Below are 19,079 nucleotides of genomic sequence, written 5' to 3'. Positions count from 1 at the left end.
CAAAACCTTTCCCTTTGCTTTCCAAGGCCACAGACCATGAGCTCATCAGATGAACTATTCGTGTCTGTTCTGGTGCTAACAGGAGAAAGCTGGGAGAGATACCCTATAGCAAGTTTCACAGAGTCAAGAGCCCTGGATTCTTTTGCTTAAACCAGGGAGCCACTCTAATGTAGTGATTCCAGTCAGGAAGAAGTAAGTGTGGAAATGTGTGTAAATAAATCAGTTCTACTGTGAGGTAGCCCTGGGGTCTTGGGAGTCCCTTCCCTTCTCCTCCTCCTCCTCTGGGACTCAGTTTCTCCACCCCCAAGTGAGGTTTAGACTAGGCAATCTCTACAGTCCCTTTCAATTTAACTTTCATAGCTCTTAAAGGTCTGCAGCCATACAAAGGGAATTTTATTATGGTGATACTTGAGTTGTTTTCTAGTTTCCTCTCTCTCTCTCTCTCTCTCTCTCTCTCTCTCTCTCTCTCTGTGTTTTGCCTCCTAACTAGGCTGTGAGCTCCCCATGGGCAGTGACTGTGTCTGTTTCCCAGTCCTCCACCCACAGGATCCTCCCACAGTGCTGAGCATGACATGATTCCGAAGCACTGATGATGAAATATGCTGCCCACCTCCTGAGAGAAAGTGATGGCCTCATGATGCCAAATGAGACATGTGTTTTTGGACGTGGCTAATGGGATTTGTTTTGCCTGACTGTGTATATGTTACAAGGATTTTTTTATCTTTCTTTCACTTTTGTGGGGGAGGTAAGAAGGAGAGAAAATAAATATTTGTTAACTGAAAGAATTCAAGAATAAAAACAGAATCAGAAAATAACAAAACTCACTGAGTTCTTCCTGTACTCAGGGCATTCTCTCCAATGGACGCTACAGTCCTCAGGCCCAGCCCACAGATGGGAAGCCTGAGACCAAGATTACTAAGCACAGTGTTTTATTGATCATCAGAACAAGTTACCACAGAAGCCCCTTGGGGCACAGATTCTGACAGAGATGGCACTGAGTGGTGGCTTGGGGCTGGTAGTGGGAGGGAGGCCAGCCTCCAGGAAATTACCCCTTCCAGACTCCCGGATATGCTCAGTCCCTTGGCTTTGAGGAGAGCTCCCATCCTCCCTGGCCAAATAAACCAGGGCAGGGCAGGGAGAGCTGACTCTGCCTCAGACTGGCAGTGCCCATGATGGCACTAGGCACCTAGGGAGAGGGGCCTGACACAGGATGGGGTGGAAAGACAGATGATTCACTTCACAATGTGTCAATGGACAGCAGTTAGTAAGACCAGGCTGCTGGGAGGGGCCGTGGATCCAGGGTTCTTTCACTCTTTTCCCTATTCTCTTTCTGTATTCGCCAGGGTAGGTGATGGATCCTCCTTCCCCCATGTGAGGACTTTCCAGGCCCACCTTGCTTGTCCCAGAGTTCAGCATCTCAAAGTCTTACCTATGTCTGTCTTACTTCAACATCTGCCTTCTTCTTCCTGTTCCATACCCGGACTTTGCTGTGTAACATCATGAACTGGAAGCCTGTGACATTTTCTTAGTTTTCTCTTTTTCCAGAGGAATAATCCTAGCTCCTTGTCTTTTGTGGGATCTCATTTCTCCATCAAGAAATTTTGGCCAATTACCCACAACCCTGGGAGCCTGACTAGGTTCTGTAGCCCACCCACAACTTGCGTTCCTTTGGGGATCTGGATGCCCTCCTTCAAACCCAGGAGCCTCACAAATTGAAAATACCACACTGGTTTTGGGTTTACTTTTTCAGCCTCTGGAGCCTTCCTAACCCAGTGGAAGCCACTTGCCTGCAAACAAAGTGACCTTTCAGCCTTGTAGGAGGGGTTGGAAAATATGTCACTCCATCAATCTTAAAAGCCCTCCACTTCCCCACAGGTTGGAATGGGTTGGAAATGAGGGTAGCCTTGATTTTTTTCCCTTGACTAGAGTGGGTGCTATACAGGCCTGATTTAATATTTCAATCTTACAGGAGAGGAGTAGAGAGGATCAGAAAATACCAACCTCTCTCAAGCCAAATGCTAGTCTCCCATGCATGCAATAGGCTGGAAATTATGGTAAGCCAGCATTTTCCCCCTTAGACATTATAGGCCTGAAATTATAGGACCCTTTTAATCTTGGATGGGAGAAGTTGGATAGGTTCTGAAATTACAGTCATTTTTAAACTGCTGTTCTCCCCTTGTATACCATTAACCTTCCTTTATGGTAATTTTGGGCCACGCTGTCTGGGTTTTACATCCTCAAATTATCTTTTTTATTTCTTTTTTTTTTCTATCTCTTTGAGTTCCTTAAGAACACAGGCTTCTTACCAAGCTGTGAACAGAAACCCAAGGGCCTTTGGGACCAGGATGATTTTTCCTGCGTTGGCAACAGCAGCATAGAGATAAAAGCTTATTAGTTTGGTGAGGATACAGGAAATGAAAAGATGACAGCCAGAGATCACAGCCAGGTTGGAGGATCTCAGGTCCATTAACCTGTTTTCCTGCTTCTTTCTGCAATTTAATGTTTTGTTCATTTAACTGATGGCTGCCTCTTTATCTGGGACTCCTGGCACACCTCGAACCTACCTGTTGAACAAGGCAAGGTGAAAAGTTGTGCTTATGTCCCCAAGGAGAATTCACGGTTTTGTTTTGTTTTAAAAATGTTTAACGGTGGTATATGTCAGAGGTAGGTTTTGAACCTAACGTTTCCTGCTTCCAAGGTTGGCCCCCTAGCCCCTCTACCACACTGCCTCTCTCATAGACCTTTCTGACAAGCTAACAGCTCCTAAGGACAGCAGCAGTCAGTTAAATAAATGATTAGAATCTATTCTCTCCTCCTATAGCATGAACCAATAGCATCAGCATAAAGCCAGTCTGCACACTGCTGATCATCTCTGGCCACCAAGTGCTTGCTGGACTTTAGACAAAGAAAGCCAAGCTATTTAAGGGAGGAGGGGTTGCAGGGGTATGGCGTGCCCAGTATGCTAGGCACAGAGCAAGTCACAAAATAGAAATATTCAGACCAATAAATACATCTCAAAAAAGGAAAAGAAAAGCCACTCCATGGATGCTCCCAAACACTGGCAAGAAGCATTATAACATGCACTCAGAGATATGTACAGTGTAAACAGTAAGGACGGTGTGGTTTGGCTCCAGTGAGGAGAAACCATGGGGTAGAGGCCAGGCAGGCGGATAGGTGGTGTGTCCAGGTGGGAGTGTTGCTCAGTGGCAGGGGCCTGGCTGGGGAGGTGGGCACTTGGGGATGGAAAACTCCTATATCTCCAGAGAGCTGGTCCCTCTCCTCTTCTCTGGGTACCCTCAAGAAGCAATGGAGAGCCAGTGGGAGGCAGAGGGAAAAGAGACAGAAGGGGGAAGTTTGTAGGCAGGGAGACTACTGGGGGACAGGAGTCAGAGTTGGTGGAAGCTTACCACGAACTCCCAATGGGCAGGACACCCATTGGAAAAGGGAGCAGTTGGTGAGTAGAACTCCGAATAATGGGGGGGGGGCAGGACTGCAACTCATGGCCTTCAGCCATGGCTTCAATGATTTGAGGCCAGACCAAAAGAAGAGGACTTCTCGAAGAAGCAGGGGGACCTTTCCCTCCCCTGAGTTGGTCAGGCCCTCTCCAGGAGATCAGTGAGCACCTAGGGGTGAGTGGTCAGGGACCACAACACCCAGGAAAGGGAGTATAGGATCCTAGGAGTTCTGGTATTTTGCCAAGGGGAATCTATTCTGGACCTGTGAGTCCATTAGGCAGGGAACTTCTTGTGTGAAAACTCCCAGCACTCACATGGGAACTCATCTGCCACATGAGTCTTCAATGAGTTGGTTGCCTGGGTCACCAGGAGGTTAAGTGACTTGCCCACAGCCAGTGTGTGTCAGAGGTAGGTCTTGAACCCAGGGCTTCCTGACTCCAAGGCTGGCCCTCTAGCCATTCCACCACACTGCCTCTCTCCCAGACTCAGATATTATTAGTGTGGGAAGGGACCTTTGACTCTCCTACAGACACAAGTGGAGATCTCTGTCCAAGGGCCATAGCAAGAGGTTGGGCAGGGGGAGGGGTGGGAATGTTCAAAGGGGTGCCAGGTTGTGTCTTCCCTTAAGTATGGGGTCCAGCTTTGGGTCTGGGAAGCTTGCCCAGTGGGTCTTAAGTGAAAAGTCAGATTGGGGTGCCTCTCCTACATTAGGGCTAGAGATTGGCTCCATGTCTGGAGCGACCAAGGTCCAGGGCAGATTGAGCCAGAGCAGCCTTGTGGGAATGGCTCCTGGGGGAGGGAGGGCCCCAGGCAAGCACCCTCAAGTTGATATTCTTCAACCTGATGGACTGATTGAAGTGTCGGCATTTTCCTTCTGGCAGAGATGCTGGAAAGGTCCCCAAACCCAGAAGAAAGAACAGTGTCTGACCCGAAGCCTTGGTCCCAGCTGACCCTGAGCCCCTCCCACCGCAGCTGCCGCTGAACTCAAGGCCAGAAATGCCCTGGTGTGATCAGTGGATGCACTGGACTAAGTGGGGCCCGGGTCTGGATCTGGGGCAGCCTTGGGGTGCACCCCCTGCAGCACCCCTTTCTGCCTTGGTCCAGTTTTCTACCCACCTCTACCCTTGCCCACAGTACACACGGTCTCTTTTTGCAAAGCCCCAAGCAGACCCCGCGGCCAGGGCCCCACTGACCACGTTGGTGGGGGAGGGCTCCCTTAAATATCCGTCTCTCGGAGGCCACAGTAGTCGTCCAAGTCGTAGGCATGGTAGGCAGCCTCCTCCACTCCATCCTGGGGGACCCCGAGGCAGATGGACTCCACCTCGCTGCGGGAGGGGGTGCCCACCGACGCTCCGCCCGGGGAGCCCCCCGAAGCCCCGGCAGCCCGCAGCTTGTGCGACAGGCTGGTGACCTTGGCCCGCAGCTGCGTCGTGGGCTTCTTGAAGGGACCCAACAGCTTCCAGTCGTGGAAGGAGGCCGTGGCCTTGAGCCGCTGCCCGACGGCCCCGTCGGGCGGGCCCCCGGGCAGCAGGGAGGCGGGCCGGGGTAGTGGGGTCAGTGGGGCCGCCCCGAGAGGGGCGCAGTCCCGCTGGGAGCCTCCGGGGTCCGCCCCAGCCTCCGACGCCCGCCAGTGGTGGCCATAGACGCGCCAGAGGGGCCGTCGGCGCCGTCGGCGACACTGGCAGCGCAGCAGGCGTAGGAAGGCGCGCTTGAACTCCTTGCTGGAGCAGGGGTAGATGATGGGGTTCACGCAGCTGTTGAAATAGCCCAGCCAGAAGATGACCTTGAAGACGCCCTCCGACGGCTTCAGCTGGGGGAAGAGGGAGCCTGGAGGGAGGGAGGGAGAGAAAGACGGAGAGTGAGAGGGAGGGAGGAACGGGGGATGAGTGAGGCCGGGGCAGCTGGGGCACAGGGAGGCAGCAGGTCAGTCCTTCCATCATACCACCCCCCCCCCCGCCCCAAATCTGATAGCCGAGACACTGATGAAGGAAACTCAGTTCTCGTCCAGTAGCTGAAGGTGGAGACAGCCACTGCCTCCAGGGAGCCCCCAATCTAAGCTCGGAAGCTCCGGGTCTGATGGGAGCCATACAACCTGGGAAGCTCCTGATCTAAAAGGGGAGATGGAGTCCCTGCCTCCAGAGAGCCTCTATTCTGGTGGGGGAGAGGGTCCCTGCCTCCAGAGAGCCTCTATTCTGGTGGGGGAGAGGGTCCCTGCCTCCAGAGAGCCTATATTCTGGTGGAGGAGAGGGTACTGTCTCCAGGGAGCCTCTAACTTTGTGGGGGGGGGAAGGGAGGGTTTCTGCCCCCAGGTAGCCTCTAGTCTGATAGAGGAGGCACACTAATCCTAGATGGTTTCAGATAGGGCTGTGCTGGGCTTGAAATCAGGAGCAGAATTCAAATCCTGCCTCAGACACCTACTAGTTGTTTAATCCTGGGCCAGTCAGCTTCCTTATCTATAAATGACGGTCCCTTAGGTAGCCCCTGCCCCTGCCTTCAGGGAGCTCCCTTCTCATGGGGGAGAAAGAAAACAAGCAGATACCTCAGAAACAAACAACATACACCAGAGAGGGAAACAGGGTAGACTAATGGTGTCAGACTCAAGCAGAATTGAGGGTCACTATGCCATACATGAGGAGCCCCGTGGGCCACATGTTGACTTAGAAAACCACTGTGTGTGTGTGTGTGTGTGTGTGTGTGTGTGTGTGTGTATATATTTGCTTTTTGGTGAGGCAATCAGGGTTAAGTGACTTGCCCAAGGTCACACAGCTAGTAAATGTCAAATGTCTGAGGCTGGATTTGAACTCAGGTCCTCCTGACTCCAAGGCTGGAGCTCTATCCACTGTCCCACCTAGCTGCCCTGTATATTTCTTTTTAAAAAACAATATTTAAATGCATTAAAATCAGACAGGAACAACATTTTTATCTGGTTTGGGCAGAATGCAGACCAGCCTTGTGTTTGACACCTCTGGGGCAGACTCCCATGGAAGTACCTTGGGGATTCCCCTCACAAAATTCTCCTTCCCATTTGGAAGGGAGCTTGGTGAAGATCTGGTCCACCTCATGCCTAAGCAAGAATCCCCACCTCGATACTTTCAGCTTCCAACATCTTCCCATTTCCAACAGCACCAGTGGTCATACAGCCCTCTTGTGAAGACCTCTAATGCTGAGGAACCCACTATATCCCAAGCATCATTGTTTTTTAAGGATAACACAGGTAAAGCCCTCAGCAAACAAAGTACTGGTTCTTGCTGTTATCTTGGACAGCTCCCACTGTGAGAAAGGTTTCCAGCAGGTAGGGCTGTTCTGCAAAGACCTTCTCCCCTTCTCAGGAAGTGGTCAAGGCAAGGGCAAGGAGGGGAGCACATCTGGCAGAAAGATGCAGTCCTGGACATAGGGTCTTTCTAAGTCAGTTCAAGTGAACCACAAAGTCTTCTTTCATTTCTTGATGGCCCGATGCTTAGTATCCTTGTAGGGAAAGGGGAAGGAGTGGGAGGTGATCCTAAGATCATTGATCTTAAGGAGCTGGAAGGGATCTTTTTCCATGTAGTCCAACCCCTTCATTTTACAGATGAGGAAACTGAGATCTAGAAAGGTTCAGTGACTTTGTATTACATAGCCACTTAGTGTCGGAGGCAGGATTTGAAATCGGGTCTTCCTAATTCTGAATCCGGTGCTCAGTCCACTGAGTCACCTTGTAAAGCACAATGCTTGCTTGGCACATGGTAAGCATCTTACTGACTGACAATAAGGAAGAAGGACCTCTGGGAGCCCTGGTGAACTGTGGCCCTTCCATTAACTATGGCCACTTTCTGCCTATCCACACTATTCAGCAGGGTGGAAGGTCCTGAAGGGAAGATGGGTCAATATTGATGAAATGGAAGGGGCACAAGAAGCCTGAAGAGCTGGGACAAAAAGGCAGAAGATACCTGGGGCCTGAGACTTCTTACCACCTCTCTTTCATCATTTTTTTCTCCTACAAACTCCCATCTAGCTCCATCTGATATTTACTTTTGAAGGTGATTTTTTGAACCTAAGTGTAAGACTTTATGCCTATTGGGTTTCATCTAATGAAAGATGATGATCTAGCCTTCCATAATCTTTTTCTCTTTTTTTTGTGTGAGGCAATTGAGGTTAAGTGACTTGCCCAGGGTCATACAGCTAGTGAGTGTTATGTGTCTGGAATTTGAACTCAGGTTACTCCTGACTCCAGGGCCAGTGCTCTATCCACTGTGCCACCTAGCTGCCCCTTAAAGATAGTCCCTGCTCTCTTTTTTGTGTGTGTGAGGCAATCCAGGTTAAGTGGCTTGCCCAGGGTCACACAGCTAGTAAGTGTCAAGTGTCTGAGGCCAGATTTGAACTCAGATCCTCCTGACTCCAGGGTTAGGGCTCTATCCTCTGCACCACCTAGCTGCCCCTCATAATCTTTTTGAGTCCTGACTTGTCATTCAGGATATTAAATAACCTTTCCAGCTTCATGTCACCTACAGCTCTGATGAATTTGCCATCTAGGTCTTTGTTCAAGTCATTAGAAGCAAATCTTTGCCAGCAGAGATCTCTGATGTACCTCACTGCAGACCTTCTTCCAAGCTGACTGACCCTTCATGACCAACCACCTGTCCAGCTCCAAATCCAATCTCCATATTGTCTAGCTCACATTCCCTTTTCCCTTGAGAACACATTAAGAGACTTTATCTTATAAACACTTTGATAAAATCTGGGTCTGCATCCTGGGCCATCTCCAGCCGTCCTGATCTATATCTGGCCATTGGACACAGATGGCTCTGGAGGAGAAAGTGAGGCTGGTGACTTTGCATAGCCCTCCCTCCCTCAAATCCAATTCACTTGCAAGTGATGGCAACATCTTCCTGATGTCAATATTCTCTTCAAGAATGAAGGACAAACCACACAACCACAGCCACAAAATCTGGGTAAACTCTGCCTATGGTATCCATTTGGCCTACCGGTTACAAAACCCTGGCAAAGGAAGGCAATAAGGTTAATCTGGTATGACCTATTCTTGACAAAGCTATGCTGGCTCCTTGTGAACACTACTTTCTTTTTAAAAAGATATTCACCATCTACATATTTAATAATGATTGAATTCTACCTTTACTGGGAATTAAAATCAAGTTCATTGACGCAGCTGCTGTTTGCAGACATGACTTTCTTCCTTTCTTTGGAGAATCTAGACATTTGCTCTTTTCCCATCCTGTGGCTGAGTTTGGACAACACCTAGTAATCTGGTTTGACTGGAATGTACAAGTGCATGAAGGACAACAATGTGAATAAGACTGGATGAGTAGGCTGGCACCAAATGGTACAGGAGCATAAAGGCTAGATTGAGAAGAGTGTCCTTTATCCTAGAGGCAACAAAGAATCACTGAAGATACAACCAATAACAAGGACTGGACTTTGGCAAATGTATGAAATTTAAAAATAAAATGGTTTTAGTGTTTCTAGCCTCCTCTCTATGTGTCTCTTCCCCATCTCTAGGGCTTAGCACAGCACCTGGCACATAGTGGGGGTTTAGTAAATGTTTGAGGCAGCTGGGTGACTCAGTGGATAGAGTGCCTGGCCTAGAGTCAGGAAGACCTGAGTTCAAATCTGGCCTCAGACACTCACTAGCTATTTGACCCTGGGCAAGTCACTTAACTTGTGTTTGCCTGATTCACTGGAGAAGGAAATGGCAAACCACCTCAGGATCTTTGCCAAGAAAATCTCATAGGGGGTCACAAAGAGTGGAACTCGACTGAACAACAATAATAAATGCTAGTAGACTTGTTGAATTGACCTCACTTCAGATGCTTAGGAAGACTTGAATTCAATTCCATCCTCAGACACTTGCTATATGTGTGACCCTGGATAAGTCTGTCTTAGCCTTAGTTTCCTTACCTATAAAATGGAAACAATAATAGCACCTAATAGACTTTGTGAGGATCAAATAAGATACTATGTGTAGTAGTTCTTTGAAAAGCTGCTATAGAAATGTTAGCCACTGTCATCATCATCATCATCATCCTCCCCTCCCCCTCCTTCTCCTCAACAATCATCTCAATCTTCTGACCCAAAGTAATTCTTACTCCTTTTCTCTTATTTAATATTTTATTTTTCCCAATTACATGTAAAAATGATTTTAACATTTTTTTTTTCAAATTTTGAGTTCCAAATTCTCTCTCTCCTGCCCCTCCCTCCTCATTGGGAAAGCAAGCAATCTGACATAGGTTATACATGTGTAGTCATGCAAAACACATTTCCAGGTAAGGCATTCTGTGAAAGAAAACACAGACCAAAAGCCCCCAAGAAAAACAAAGAAAAAGGTATCTTTGATCTGCGTTCAGGCTCTACCGGTTCTTTCTCTGGAAATGGACAGTGCCTTTCATTGTAAGTCATACAGAACTATCTTGGATCATTGTGTTGCTGAGGATTGCTAAGTTTTTCGTAGTAGATCATCATACAATGTGGCTGTTACTTCATATAGTGTTCTCCTGGTTCTGCTCATTTCACTTTACGTCAGTTCATATAAGTCTTTCCATGTTTTTTTTTCTGAGAGCATCCTGCTCAGTGTTTCTTAAAGCACACTAGTATTCCATCACAATCACATACTAAGTAAATCTTACTCTTAAGAAAAGGTCTGCTAATTAAAAAAAAAAATTGGGGGCAGCTAGGTGGTACAGTGTATAGAGCTCCAGCCTTGGAGTCAGGAGGTCCTCAGTTCAAAAGTGGTCTCAGACACATAACACTTACTAGCTGTGTGACACTGGGCAATCCACTTAACCCCATTGCCTAATCAAAAAAAAAATAAAAGGTCTGATAATTGTCCTTTATACATCGGTGGGGACATGACCCTCCACCTTCTCTATCAAACCATCAACAAGAATTTATTAAGTGCTCACTACGTGCCAGGCACTGTGCCAAGTTCTGGAGATACAAAGAAAGGCAATATCTGCTGCCTCTGCTCTTCAGGCAGTCTAGGCACCTCCACAAGCCTTTAAGCAGAGAAGGCGCCCACCCTCATTCGGTAGGTAGCTGGAGGTTTATTCCATCACTAGTTCCGGCTCTATTCTCACCAGCAGGTGGAGCCAGAGACTAAAGGAAAGTGCCTTCCAGCCTCCAGCTGGTCCTGCACCTACCATGGCTGGAAAATAACTTTCTGACTCAGGGTGAATTTCTTTTAATTTAAGCTTAGGATGACAAATCATTGGGTTAATCCTGCCAAGCAGTGAGCTTGCGTTTGGCTTGGGGACATTATTATTGTTATTAGCTTTGTTATTCCATTCACACCAAAGAGAGTTATGTCCCAACAGTGCTAGAGGCAGACGGCCAGAGGTCCAGAGGTCAGTTCAGGTCAGTCTTGAGGATTGGCTACAGCTTGGAGAGATGTCATTCTCTAGCCATGCCTGATGCCTGCTCCTCCTCAGAGGGGTTCCTGAAGAGCCTCCAGTGATGGCCACTGGTTAATAAGTCACTGGGTCAGTCAGAAAGCATTTCTCCAGCACTCACTATTCTTCCAAGCACTGAGGATACAAAGAAAGGTTAAAATGCAAAGTTCTTGTCCTCAGGGAACTTACATTCTAACAGGGGAAACAACATGCAAACAACTGTGTACAACCAAGATATATCCAGGGTAAATGGGAGTCACCTCCTGTCGAAGGTGGGATTTGAGCTGAATCTTGATGAAAACCAAGGAAGGAAGCCAAGAGCTGTGGGGAGGAGAAAGAGCGTTCTAGACTTGGGAGAACCAGTGAAAAAGGTGTGGAGTCAGGGGATGGAGGGTCATGTTTTTGGTTCAGTAAGAAAGCTGGATTGTGGGCTACAGAGTACAGCATTTGAAGACTTGAAAAGGGAGGAAGGGCCCAGGCTGTAAAAGACTTTAAAACGATATTAAATTTGGTCTTGGAGGTAATAGGGCGCCACCGCAGTTTATTGAGTACAGAAACGAACCATTCAGCCTTGCACTTTAGGAAGATTACATCAGCAACCAGATGGAGGATGGATTGGATTGGGGAGAAGCTTGAGGGGAGGGAGACCAAACAGCAGGCTACCGCAATAATCCAGGCACAAGGTGATTAGGGCCTTGACCAGGGTGAAAGCTTTGCAAGTGGAGAGCTAAGGACCAGGGTGAATTACCATCCTGAGTGAGGATTCCAGAGGAAGGTCAGCTTCCTTCCCATTCTGCTCACCCCTCTCAGAACAGTAATATATCTCCTTTCTTTGCGGCTTTATTCTTTACAAACCAATTTCCTTCCAAAAGCCCTGGAAAGGAAATGGGGCAGAGATGAATATTCCTGTTTTATAGATGAGGATGCACTGAAACTCATACAATGTGCCACCCTTTGTGCACTGGGGCCATGCTTTTGCCTCCACGCTTGTAGAAGCTGTGTCTTCAGTAGTGGGGTGGGTCACACAGACCTACTATCCACATTCTCTCTCTTTCTCTCTCCTCTTTCCTCCTCTCTTCTCTCCCCCCTCCTCTCTTCTCTCTCCCACCCTCTCTCCCTCTCCCTCTCTCTTCTCTTGTCTTCTCTTGTCTTGTCTTCTCTTCTCTTCCTCTCTCTCTTTCCTCTTTTTCTTCCATCATGCCACCTATAAAACATATCTGGTGGGATAGATCTGTCCTTGACTCGAGTGGGTGGGATCAGGGGAATGGGTGGGCAAAAGGTGTGGATAAGGTATGCCAGCACCCATGGGGGAATATTGCCATTGCCTCTTTCCCTGAAGGGAAGTGAGCCAGCCTGTCACTGGAGCTGATCAGGCTGAAGCTAGTTGGCCTTTTTTTCCAGGGATGCCATTGAAGGGAATTCTTATTTTGGGAAGAATATGGGATAGCCAAAGTTCCTTCTTTTTTCTTGACATTTTTTTCATCCTGCCTCCAGACTCAATAATTTATCGCTGTTGATCAGCAAGCATTGATTAAGTATGTAGTGGCAGGCACTATACCCATTCTACCTATTCTTCCTCTGCCAAAAAGGGGAAGGGCCAATGGGAATGGTCCTCCGGGGTGTGCTGGCATGCCCACTCCATGATCTATGCTGTCCTATTGTTAGGGTTCAGTTGGTGGACAGGATTAAAGGCCAGGCTGTGTTTGGTAAGGGCTAGTCCATGTCTGATTTAGGAATCAGTCTGTGGCCAGGTAAAAGTTCAGTCTGTATTAGGCTTAGGGATTGATCTGCAGCCAGGGTTAGAGGTGATCCTGTGGCCAAAATTTGTGGCCATTCTAAGGTCAGAGAGGCCAATCTGTGTTTGGATTAAGGGACAGTCTATAAGAAAAGCTGAGTGCTGCAGAATTGACGCTTTTGAATTGTGGTGCTGGAGAAGACTTTCGAGAGTCCCTTGGATAACAAGGTCAAATCAGTCAACACATAAAGAAATGAATTCAGGCTACTCACTGGAAGGTCAGATACTGAAGCTGAAGCTTAAGTACTTTGACCACATAATGAGAAGACAGGAGTCACTGGAAAAGACCTTAACGTTTGGAAAGATTGAAGGCAAAAGGAAAAGGGGATGGCAGAGGATGAGAAAGATAGAGAGTGTCATGGAAACAATGAACCTGAGCTTGGACGGACTTTGAGAGTGGAGGATAGAAGGGTCTGGTGTGCTATGGTCCATGGGGTCACAAAGAGTTGGACACAACTGAATGACTGAACAGCAACATGTCCGAATTAGAAGTCAGTCTGTATTCGAGGTAGTGGTCAGTCTATGGCTAAGGTTAGAGATCAGCCCCTGGCCAAAATTAGTGGCTATTCTATGGCCAGCATTAGAGGTCAGTCTGTGTTTGGGTCAGGGGTCATGGAGTGACCAGGGTTAGAGTTCAGTCTTTGTCTGGGATAGGGATCAGGCAGTGACCTGAGAGGTCACCCTTGGGTTAGGGGTCACTCTGTGTTGGGGAAGAGTGAAAGCAGCTGGGGCCACACATGAGAAGAAGAACTCATAACCTTCGTCTTTTTAAGCTTTAACTTAACAGCTGGGTGACACAGTGGATAGAGTGCTGGGCCTGGAGTCAGGAACTTTCCTCTTCCTGAGTTCAAATCCAGCCTCAGACCCTTACTAGACCCTGGACAAGTCACATCATCCTGTTTTCCTCAGTTTCCTCATCTGTAAAATGAGCTGGAGAAGAGAATGGCAAACCACTCCAGTATCTCTGCCTAGACAACTCCAAATGGGGTCGTGGAGAGTTGGACGTAGTTGAAACGGCTCAACAACAAAACTGGGAAAACCAAACATAAAACTTGCAGCTGGAGAGGGAGGCGGGTAAGGATAAGTCTTCCAGAACCTGGCTCATGTCCAACCTTGCCCACACTCTGCTACGTGACTCCTCCAGTCTAGTCAGACTTTCATTCTCACATTCCAATGACTAGTCCTTTCTTCTACTTCTGCTCATGCTATTCTTCTTGCTGGAAATAATTAAAAAAAAGAGTAGGATAATTATTTGTCTCTGGAATATTTCTATCTGAACTTCAGAGGCATAGGGAGACCTGGGTACGAATCCTGCCCCAGACACTTAATAGCTGTGTGACATTTGCCAAGTCACTTAACCTCTCTGTGCCTCAGTTTCCACCCCTGTAAAATGAAGGGGTTGGATTGGATGACCTATGAAATCTCCTCCAGGTCTAAATCTATGATCCAGTGATAGAGATAACAATAACAGCAGATGTTTCTATAATGATTTTAGGTTTGCAGAATGCTTTATACATGTTATCTCATTTGGATGGTCTTCTTTCCTTTTCTCCTAACCCAAATGCCACCTCCTCCAAGAAGCCTTCCCTTGCTTACCCCAGCCCTGACCAAGCTCTCTGTCCTTTGAGCCTTACAACAATCCTGTGGGGTAGGTGCTGTTATTTTATAGATGAGCAAACTCAGGTGAGAGTTCACATTCACAAATAAGGTTAACTGAGTGATTTTCCTAGAACCACCTCTGTTAGGGAAGTCGCACAAATAGCATCATCCCTGTGTTGCAGATAAGGAAACTGAGGCTTGGAGAGCAGATGCAACTTGGCCAAGATCATACAACTAGTTAGGGCCAGAATGTGAACCCAGCTCTCTTGTCTCCAATTCCAAGGCTGGCACTCTTTCCACTACAGAGTTCCCACAGTTTTGTCTGCCCCGTATAATCTACCCTCTGAAGATGGATGGGCTTGCTTGTATTTTCCCGTTTGTCGCACGTTGACTAGGTCGCTGCAGTGGGGCTCAGCTTCTCATCTCCAAAGTTAGGCCCAGGATGAAATCACACCTCAAGTCTGGATGGGCACTAGCCATGTATCAGATGACAGGATTTGAAGCTGGAAAGGACCGTAGTGACCACTTAATTCAGCCCCTCTTTTACAGAGAACTGAAGCTAAGGGCCCTTAGCTAGTAATATGCTGAGCTGGAGTTCCAGCCCAGGTCTCCTGATCAGAGCCGCTGCCAGCATTCTCTCCCCATGGGGCAAGCAGCATGAACTGTCATCTGCCATCAGCTTTGGAGAATGGGATGCCCCATTAGGTGCAGCCAAGGCCAGGGACAGAGGTTTGGCCAGCCATTGTGTTGACTTGAATTGAAGGGGTCAGGGATCTTTTCATGTGGATACACCAGCGCCAAGGGGTGGTAGGGATGGATCCTGGAGCCCAGGTATCCCCGGGGGCAGAGCAGGCAGTCCCACATCAGTGTTCCCCTTCCTCGTAAGATCACAGGAGCCCAGATCTCGGCAGCAGTAGAGGAAACTGAGTCCCAGAGAGACTGAGTGATTTAAGATTCTAGAATTATAGACCTAGAGTGAGAAGGGACGACCACGACCATTTAGTATAATCTCATTTATAGATGAAGACATTAAAACTCAGAGAGCAGAAGTGACTTAGAATCATAGATTTGGGACCTATGAATGAATCATGTGCACAATGCCTTCATTTTTCAGCCAAGAAAACCGAGGCTTAGGGATCTCAGCTAGATTAGATAAGCATTCAGACCCTCCATCACTGTGGCAGGAAGCATGGAGGACTGCCTCATAAAGAGATCAGCTCAACAGCCAACATCCAAGGCAGTGAATGTGAGTCTGTGATCCTGTACCTCTGCCCCTGCTGTCATATAGGGGACATGGATCCCATCTTTTCTTTGTTTCACAGCCTTCGATCCCATCTCCTCTCAGGGGAAAACAGATCCAGGTTCACAAAGAGGGCTTTTCTTTGGCTCCACTTCTGGCCTCGACCTTCCATCCAAGAGGAGTCTGGAGAGGCTGAAACAGCTGTCAAACCTAGACTCTGCTCCCTCTAGGGCTGGCCCTGCTCCCAATGGCTCCATCTCAGGAGCTAATTGAAAAGCCCCAAGCACTTCCTTCCCAAGATTTCTGTCCCCAAATCAGATTTAGGAGTAGCTCTGCAGAGCTACCACCCTTCAGTCCAGAGATCTTCAGTCATTAGAGATGTGAGCTCATTTCTGCTATGGCTTAGCTGGGCTTGGCAAGAGACGGTGGGGTGGGGCACAGGGAGGATGATGAACAGAGCCATCTGGAGTTGGGGAGACTTGGGTTCAAATCTCACCTCAGATACTTACTAGCTGTATGACCCTGGGCAAGTCATTTAACTCCTCTCATGCTCCTCATCTGTAAAATGGGGATAATAATAACGCCTACCTTACAGGGCTGTGGTGAGGATCAAATGAGATAATAAGGAAAAGGGTGTTATGAACCTTAAAGCCTTGGTTTCAGCTGTTGTTGGTATAATTCTCATTAGAGGCTTTATACGGAAGGGACCTCTGGGCAGTATGTCTTTCATCTCCCAACCTCCATTTGGAAGGACCTATTCTTTATGCTCTCTAAAGGAGAGCTAACGATCCCAGTCTAGGAGTCGTGAGGTATCCAAGTGAAGGCTAGAGGTGTCTCAGACAGCACTCTCAGTTTGGAATGGTTTAGATTAGCTGTCCTCCGAAAGCCCTTCCAATTCTGCCATTCTGGGTGATTGTCCAATGTTCCGACAGAATCTTGAGCCCATCAATTGCATTACAGCCAGGTCTTGGTGAGTTTGAATAAAGAAATTCCTTGAAGAAATTTCTCACCTTATTCAAATCTGCATTGATTGCATGTTGGCATTGGACTGGAATCATTGACCATGTTACCTAATTCTAACTTCTAATAGTGTGAATTACTGGCCGGGTCCCTTCTTTGCAGCAATTGAGACCTCACTGCATCCCCTCCCATCGGTGCCTGCTCATCCCGTGCGATTCTTGTTCACATCCCTGCAAAAGCTCCTCAAGGGGTCCACTGTCCATGCTGGACTCTTCCTCTCTTTCTCAGGACATTGACAGGAAACCAGTAGAATATACAGGTTGTCCATAGATCAGACCCTCCTCTAAGTAATATCAGCAACAACGATAGCTAGCGTTTGTATGACGTCTTAAAGCATTTTACATATGTTAACTCATTTGATCCTAACAACAACTCTAGGAGGTAGGTGCTATTGTTATCCCCATTTTACAGATGAGGAGACTGAGGCTGAGAAAGATTAAGTGATTTACCCAGGGCGACACAGAGACTGTCTGAGGCAGGATTTGAACTCAGATCTTCTTGACCCCCAAGTCCAGCACTCTCTCCACTGTGGCACCTTAATCAGGGAGGACCTGTGAATTTATTTTTTGAAAATATTTCAACGCACCTGTGAGGAGGTATAGTGGGGCTGGTGTTATCTGAACAAATAAATCTACAAATGAAAAAGCATTTCTTGAATGCTTCAGGCACTGAGGTAAGAGTAGGAGATATGAGAACAAAAAAAGCAAGATTGTCCCTGCCCTCAGGGAGCTTCTCTACTAGAGAAACACAACACACATGGGGAATGGCCAGTCCCAGAGACAGTCAATGGAGTCCTTTGGATTTGGTTGATACATCCTTCCCAGGAATGGCAGTGTTGATCTGAAGACTGTTCCCAGAGTAAGACGTTGGGTAGGGGGTGGGGCTGTGGGTAGAGCAGGAGGAGAAGGCACTTCTGAAGTATCAGGAAGATGGCTGGAGTGTGAACACAGAGAATCAAGGAAATGGGATGCCCGAGTTCACTACTGTAGTTATTGTTGTTTGTCCTTCGTTCTTGAGGAGAACCATGACATCAGGGAAGTGATGCCATGACTTGTAAGTGAATTGGATTGAAGTGAGGCAGGGCTGGGCAAAGCCACCAGCCTCACTCTCTCCTCTGGAACCCTCTGGTCCAGTGGCAAGATCTAGATCGGGATCACTGGAGATGACTGCCTCTTGGTTCACTACAAAGAGTTAACTGAAGGCACCAAAGCATCCACCCATATGGGAAGATACGGCACAGAGGAACTCATGTTAGTATCCTAGAATCAGAGCTAGAAGGCATCCTAGAAGTCTTCTAATCCAATGCCTTTTTTATAGTTGAGGAAACTGAGGCATAGACTGCACAGCTGGGGTTAAACCTGGGTCCTCTGTCTATAAAGCCAACATTCTTTCAACTGTACCATGCTGCTGCAGTGGGACATCTCCAGGAAACCAAGCCATTGGTTGGAAGTATGGTGGTTAGGGTGCTAGTGCTGGGGCGTCTGCCCAATGGGAAATAGATGACAGATCAATACCCTTCTTTGAGCCTCAGTTTCCTTATTTGTCATCCTGTCCCTACCAACCTTACCCAGCTGCCTGCAAGCTCTAGCAAGATAATGAATGCAAACCTCAAAGCACCAAGATTCCTTGCCAACTATTATTTTGACATCTACAGGGACACAGATGAGTGTTTGCCTGGGACGTCCGAAGGGGAGATTGGGATCCAGGTCCCATTATGGTTTCAAACTGGGGCTGGCAGCTGAGGACCCAGCCACAGAAAAGAAACTCTATGATGTTGTTGTTATGAACCAAGATACTGTTTGAATTGGAAGTCACCCGGGGACATTGACTAACGGGGCAGGCCCTGGCGCCAAGTGGAAAAATGTTGTTTGGTGATGGGACTGGCATTTTGGTCTCACTACAGTATTTCCTCCGGTGGCATGGTCCTTTTGATGAAAATAACCCATGGTGTCACTCTTTGAGTGGGGCTGAGAAAAAGAACTTCCCTGAAGAGAGTTCAGGACAATATTCATACCTTTTGCTTTCCAGCCAAATTCCGTGTCAGTGGAGCCATAATGAGGGACTCTGGCACCTGGGACTAATAAGGTTGTTGGGAGAGGGGAAGGAACCAATCATGATTTACAGGATGACTTTATTCTTGTTCTGGGGCTGCGTGGGAGCTGTGCTGACCCTTTTCCTTGGCCTGAAAATGGCAAGGAGAAGGGTATCTTCTGACCCCAAGCAGCGTGGATCCTCTCCCTAGAGGCCCAAGGGCCTTGAGGTGCTCCCTTTCATGGGTACATCATGGTCTGACAATTGCTTCCCAGGCCATGGCTGTTCCTTGGCTGCCCTCTACATGAGGTCGTGCCTCGTCTATAGGAGCAATATCTCTCTAGTTTCCTCCTCTTTGACCACCTCCTTCATAGCATCCTTACTAACCATGTTGCCGTGGAAACCAGACACCATGCCCTAGAGGAACTTCCTCTCTGGGCCCAGCTCTCTTGATTGGTGACTCCCTCTCCTAGATACCTAGGACATGGTAGGTGCTTATTTTCAGGGAAGTCCCTGCCAAACTTTACTCACTTATCTTGGCCTTACTGTTTCAATCACCT

General features: G+C 47.8%; 1 protein-coding gene across 1 annotated transcript in view; it reads right to left on the bottom strand.

The window, feature by feature from the left end:
* Positions 1 to 930: 930 nt before the first annotated feature.
* Positions 931 to 19,079, bottom strand: part of ADRA1D (adrenoceptor alpha 1D) — a 67,728-nt gene continuing 49,579 nt past the window's right edge. Inside the window, exon 2 of the mRNA XM_027846123.1 lies at positions 931 to 5,282. Within this exon, the coding sequence (XP_027701924.1) occupies positions 4,672 to 5,282 (611 nt within the window). The 3' untranslated portion in view covers positions 931 to 4,671. The remainder of the gene's footprint in view (positions 5,283 to 19,079) is intronic.

The sequence above is a fragment of the Vombatus ursinus genome, unplaced genomic scaffold, assembly GCF_900497805.2.
Source record: "Vombatus ursinus unplaced genomic scaffold, bare-nosed wombat genome assembly UNPS02015066.1, whole genome shotgun sequence".
In the NCBI taxonomy this organism is placed as follows: Eukaryota; Metazoa; Chordata; class Mammalia; order Diprotodontia; family Vombatidae; genus Vombatus; species Vombatus ursinus.
The sequence above is the reverse complement of the archived record's forward strand: the minus strand, read 5'-3'. Positions and strand labels throughout refer to the sequence as shown.